This window comes from Brachyistius frenatus, unplaced genomic scaffold, assembly GCF_029030835.1.
Source record: "Brachyistius frenatus isolate BFR_SWC_R1_liver_20210118 unplaced genomic scaffold, ASM2903083v1 Contig_67, whole genome shotgun sequence".
Lineage (NCBI taxonomy): Eukaryota > Metazoa > Chordata > Actinopteri > Embiotocidae > Brachyistius > Brachyistius frenatus.
Window position 1 is genome coordinate 1,806,707 of NW_027210666.1, and position 5,761 is coordinate 1,812,467.

At 42.5% G+C, this 5,761-nt stretch overlaps 1 protein-coding gene across 1 annotated transcript; it reads left to right on the forward strand.

Moving 5' to 3' along the window:
* Positions 1-470: 470 nt before the first annotated feature.
* col10a1a (collagen, type X, alpha 1a) lies at positions 471-5,510 on the forward strand. The gene is made up of 3 exons (XM_069707192.1): positions 471-553; positions 910-1,033; positions 3,047-5,510. Exons 1-3 carry the CDS (start codon positions 548-550, stop codon positions 4,879-4,881), a joined length of 1,965 nt encoding a protein of 654 aa, XP_069563293.1. The 5' UTR covers positions 471-547; the 3' UTR covers positions 4,882-5,510.
* Positions 5,511-5,761: the final 251 nt, after the last annotated feature.

Consider the following 5,761-nt stretch of genomic DNA (forward strand, 5'->3'; position numbering starts at 1 on the left):
CAGATCTGTCTGGCTGCTTTTTTTTTTTTTTAATAAATCTGTTTTGATTATTTTTATACATATTTAAACAGGAGGTCTTTTAATGTTGTGAGAGTTTAAATAATAAATGCTGCTGTAAATATAAGTGTAACAAAGCTGAAAGAGAAAAGGTGTTGTCACTTTATTTCTCCTGCGGGGCTGAGTTGTGTTCTTTGTGTATTCATTTGTTTATTTGCTTGCTTTGAGCATGATTATTGTCAAGTTCAGAAGAAGACTGAAATAAGTGATAATCATGTGTCTGGATATTCAAGACATGGAGGCACCCTGATGTGACATGCCCGCTTTGGGCAGATCTGTCTGCTAATTACAGCCTAGCTCTGGGGAGGGAGGTACTTGCGTGGTGGGGGCTTTTTTTTTTTTTTTAATGATGCTAGGGGTAGATATGGTATAAATACCCACATCATTGTACTGGAGGGCAGCATATCCTCAGTTGTGCTCCTACCCTAAGGATATACAACAGCACCAAGAGCTCACTGGTGCTGAAGAGATTTGATTTTCTCCTCTTTGGATGCCGGTATGTGTGATTTCTCTGCCTCACTAAATGGCTCAATCTCTGGAGGAGTGCATAGTCAACATCTAGGCTTTGTAGGCCTTGTGTTGTTCCTATGGCAGGCTGGGGAAAAAGGCAGATTTTGGCTTGCTTGGAGCTACATGGGTGATACTCAGAGAGTCTTGAAGCATCCAGAATGCTCTGACAGGAAAAACTTTAACTTTTACTTTCTTCTTCACTGTCTACTGATTTTATTTAAAAATGTAGAGCCTGTACACTCAGCTAAGAAAGTTTTTAAACTCTAAGACAGAAACTGAAGTGTGCTGAAATTTTGTACCTTGAAACTGGTTGGTCTGACTGTCATCTTCTTTCCCCTGCAGGTTAGACCTTACAAGATGGACATACGAGTAGCATGCGTCCTCCTCGTCATGGTGGCCTCTGCAGCAGCCCATGGAAAGGGGTATGTGGTGAAGAAAGTGATGCCCTACGCTGTGAAGAGCCACGGTAAGAAAACCTGATTTAAATCTGTTTTTGACAACAAACTTTGCAAATACTGTGACTTAAAAAATAATTTAAAAAAAGCATTAAGATTTTCTTCTCTAAAAAGTGATCTTTACTTGAGAAACATTTTAAAAACAGTTTTGCCTTACATTTGATTCATAAGTGAGGGGTAAAGCATCTTTGCTACAGGAGCACCACAGGCAGTGAGGCAGATGCCGGCTACAGCTGCACTTCACTTTGAAAACTGAACTCCACTTGCTGTGGAACAGTCTTGCACTCTGATTGGTTGCAACAGTTTGCATGACTCTCCAATCACAGTCCATTTAGATCTGGGACTTGAGGAACAGGCTCATTTACTCAGCAAAGTTTAGCAGTTTTCTTTTTCTGGACAACATAAGGTTTGATAAACCTGCCTCTCGGTAGTTTTTACTCAAGTTTTTTCCCCATTTATTCAGTTTCAAATTTAGCAACCTTCTTTTTTAAATGAAATGATTTTCAGATATCTTTTTTTATTTTAGTTGGTTAACATGCAATTTGTTATTTAAACACTTTTTTCTCCTGCTTTTATCTGGTGAAAAATGTTCATTGTTAAAACAGCAATTCTTATTTCATGTTTTGTTTATTTGTTTACATGATCTTATCAGCTAGCATTTTGAGAACCATAAAGTTATAAGATCACTGCTGTATTCAGTGCATTAAATCTGGCAAATATGTTTTGACATTTTAGTTATTTTAGCTCTAAAGGTTGCTTGTTCATTTGATTTAACTCATGTTAGTCATGTCACAGTTCAGTTAATTTTCAACATAAAATAACTGTCTTTTCTCTAAAGATTCCCAATGTAAAACAACATGAGAGTCCTAAAAAAAAGGTTATTTACTTGAAATATATAAATTATGGTGTGGCTTTGAGTGTTTCTTAAAATGCAACACAAAATATGAAATGTTGATTTTTGTGTGATTGAACATACTGCTATTTTCATTCGAGAAAGTAGCTGTTAGTGGATTATTTTTAGTTTGACACTTACAATTAGAGTCCAGTCACCCAGCATTGTGGCTTGATTGGGTGTGCCTGCTTAACGCAGAAGTAGAAACATCTGTTTGGCTTCATCCAGACTAAGCTAGAGTTATCCAAGGAGTGAGCCTTTTACACTCAAACACGTGACCACATCAAGGCAGCAAATAAAAAAAAATAAAAAAAGCCTCCCTCTCATTTAGACCCACTGTTTCACAAACAAGTCACAAGATGTCTCTTAAAATCTTTGACCTGTTCTGCATATTAAAAATAGTAATAAAACAGGTTATATACAATCTTTTTTTATTATTATATTTTTTTATGTTACCATTAAATACATGCCCAAATTAATATATTTTATAAATAGGCCTATATATTTAAAAACAAAAAACAAAGCTTTGAGCAATTTTGACATTTATTTTGAAGGATTTGCTTCACAAGAAAAGTTTGATAATGTAAGATTTCATTTAGGAGGTTCAGCCAGCTTGGTTCATGAGTATAAAAACAAAAATTGACCTATCTGCAGATGTTTCAATGATTTTTGACATGAAGAAACAATGGAAAACAATAATTATTCTTTCCTAAATTTTTTATTTGTTTCACTTTTGATTGCTGAACTGCCATGTTGCAAATCAACAAGACACTTTCAGCACCAACAAACTCCAACCTGAAAGTTGGTCCATGTTGTACATCCATGTTGTTGCATTTTTGTTTCTTGAAAAGGATGTAATCAGCAGTACTGGAGGCACTAAGTAGACCCTGTATCCTAAGACATCGCTGAATGAACTTGCACAGACTAAAGTTATTTCCATTGACAAACTACACATTTTTAAAAATCAACTTAAACCATATGTTTGACCCAAGCTGTGCTACATCATAACAGTACATTATGCTGTAACATTTATAGTGACAGTGATATACAACACAGCTACACACAGTTTGTTTGTGCTTCCACTTGTTATTTTTGTTGATACTGATGGTGGTACCTCTTTCACCCTCCACAGTGGTGTCAGTAGCAGGTGAGCCTGGTCCTCCAGGTGAGCCTGGCCCTGAGGGACCTGCTGGTCCTCCTGGCCCCCAAGGTGAGGACGGTGAAGGTTATGCTGGACCCCAAGGACCTCCTGGACCCCCCGGACCTAGTGGACGCTCCATTGCTGGCAAACCTGGATCTCCAGGTGGACATGGCAAACCTGGCAGCTCTGGACAACCTGGTGAGAAGGGAGATACTGGTGCCCCCGGCCAGCAGGGACCCAGGGGAGTCCCTGGATCATCTGGAAGCCCTGGACCTGCTGGTCTCTCTGCTACTGGCAAGTCTGGACCTGCAGGTCTTCCTGGACCAATGGGACATAGAGGAGAGTCTGGTCTGAAAGGACATCCAGGTATTCCTGGACTTCCAGGTGCTAAGGGTGATATGGGGATGGGAGTAACCGGACCTCAGGGTGAGACAGGACCTATGGGACCTATGGGCTCAACAGGTGCACCAGGTGAGAATGGAGTTGGAAAGCCAGGTAGAACAGGTGCACCAGGTGAGCCTGGAAAGTCAGGTAGCTCAGGTAGAGATGGTGCCTCTGGTCCAATGGGACCACAGGGACCTAAGGGACACACTGGTGCCCCAGGTGTAGGTATTGCAGGTAAACCAGGTGAGAATGGTGCCCCAGGTCTGCCTGGTTCAGTTGGCCCTAAAGGTCACCAGGGCTCTGCTGGAGCCACTGGTGCCCCAGGAGTCCCCGGATATGGAAAACCAGGTGCAAATGGAGAGAAGGGAGAGAGGGGAGCTACAGGTAGCACAGGATCAACAGGTGCTAAGGGTGACCAGGGTCCAACAGGATATACTGGTGCTACTGGTGCAACTGGCCCCACTGGTCCTACTGGACCTCAGGGTGAAACAGGTTTCCCAGGTGAACCTGGTGCTGTTGGCTCTAAAGGTGATACAGGTCCAACTGGAGCTCAGGGATCTAAGGGAAACAAGGGAGATCAGGGAGCACAGGGTTTCTCAGGCAAGCAGGGTTATCCAGGTGCAGCTGGTCCTCCTGGACCCAGAGGGGCCACTGGACCCACAGGTGACAAAGGTAATGGAGGTGCCCCAGGTACCCCAGGTGCCCCAGGTATTCCAGGCCCTGCCGGACCCAAAGGTCATCCTGGCCGTGCAGGTGAGTCCGGTGGCTCTGGATCTGATGGTGCTCCGGGTCAAAGAGGACCTGGTGGCCCTCAAGGTCCCGCTGGTGCTCCTGGCCTTAAGGGACACCAAGGTCTCCCTGGTGCTCCCGGCCCTGCAGGTTTGACTGCTAAGGGTATCCCTGGACCTCAGGGTCCCCCTGGTCTGCCTGGTGATAATGGAGCTGATGGAGAAGCTGGCCCAGCTGGTCCTCCTGGTGCCCCTGGCCCTCCTGGTGAGGTTATGTTTGAGAAGGGCATGGGAATGGGTGAGGTTATGGTCAAGTCCCCCATGTCTGCTTTCACTGCATCTCTGGCCACCCCCTACCCTGCTTCTGGCACCCCCATTAAGTTTGACCAGATCGTGTACAATGCTGAGAATCACTATGACTCTGAGACCGGCATTTTCACTTGCCAGGTTCCTGGAGTTTACTACTTCTCCTACAGCATCCATGTTAATGGAGCTAATGCCCTGGTGGCTCTGTACAAGAATGGCCAGCCTGTTATGTTCACTTATGATGAGTACAACAAGGGCTTCCTGGACCAGATGTCCGGTAGTGCTGTCCTCTTGCTCGATGCACATGACACGGTCTACGTCCAGATCCCCGATGATGAAGCCAATGGTGTCTTTGCTGCAGAGAATGTCCACTGCTCTTTCTCTGGGTTCCTCATTGCTTCAACGTGATACGTTGATAATGTAGTTCCCAAAAGCCAACCAACTAAATTTGCAATCTATTTCTCAAAGTAAACTCCCTGTTCATTTTTCCTCAACCCAATAGGCAGGCAGTTCACCCTTCTTTGAGGAATAGTAGCATCTCGACTTGAAAACTACAAGAAATAGGTGCTTAGAAGAAGGAAAACTAATTTATGAAAACAGGAGATCAGGGATGGGGGAAGCAATCCACAAAGTTACCAGTGAGCTTTTGTAATGGAGACAGCATGTGAAATTGAGGTGTTATAACTGTGTTGTGTTCTGACTTTTTCTTTTCCACTCTTGTTCCTTTTATACTGACTTCAACTGGTGACTTTTAATTTAGTGTTTGTCTGTTTTTGTTTGTTTTTGTACACCCTTTTTTGTTTTGTTTGGATGGCCAATAATCTTATTAAAAGTACACTAACACTTTTCTGTTGTAACCAAATGTGACTTGAATATATTGTGAAAGGGGTAATGGTCAAATTGACCGTTACAATGAAATAAGTCACCAGAATACTGTCATGCAAACACCAACTGTTTAACAGCAACATTGTTATATCCCTGGATATGCATTATGTCATGTAAAGCATAATGACCAAAATAAAAGATGTCTTAACGAATGGTTTGTCTCTGAAGCATTTTTAATTGGAACCAAATGAATTTGTACAGTTGACTTAATGTGCTATAAATTTTGACTGTGTATTTCATGCATGGTGGTTCACGCAGGTGCAAACTCAGATTTAAACCCATTTAGCTTCACTGAGAAGCACTGAATCAAACACTCACAAGCAGGAACAGGAAACCAATTAGGATTTCCCAAATAATGTGTGACAGGTTCAATGAAAAATGTTATTCTGCCAAAATATACAAA

Coding starts and splice junctions, on each gene's coding strand:
- col10a1a (XM_069707192.1), top strand. Junction 1,034..3,046: donor CTACGCTGTGAAGAGCCACG/GTAAGAAAACCT, acceptor CACCCTCCACAG/TGGTGTCAGTAGCAGGTGAG.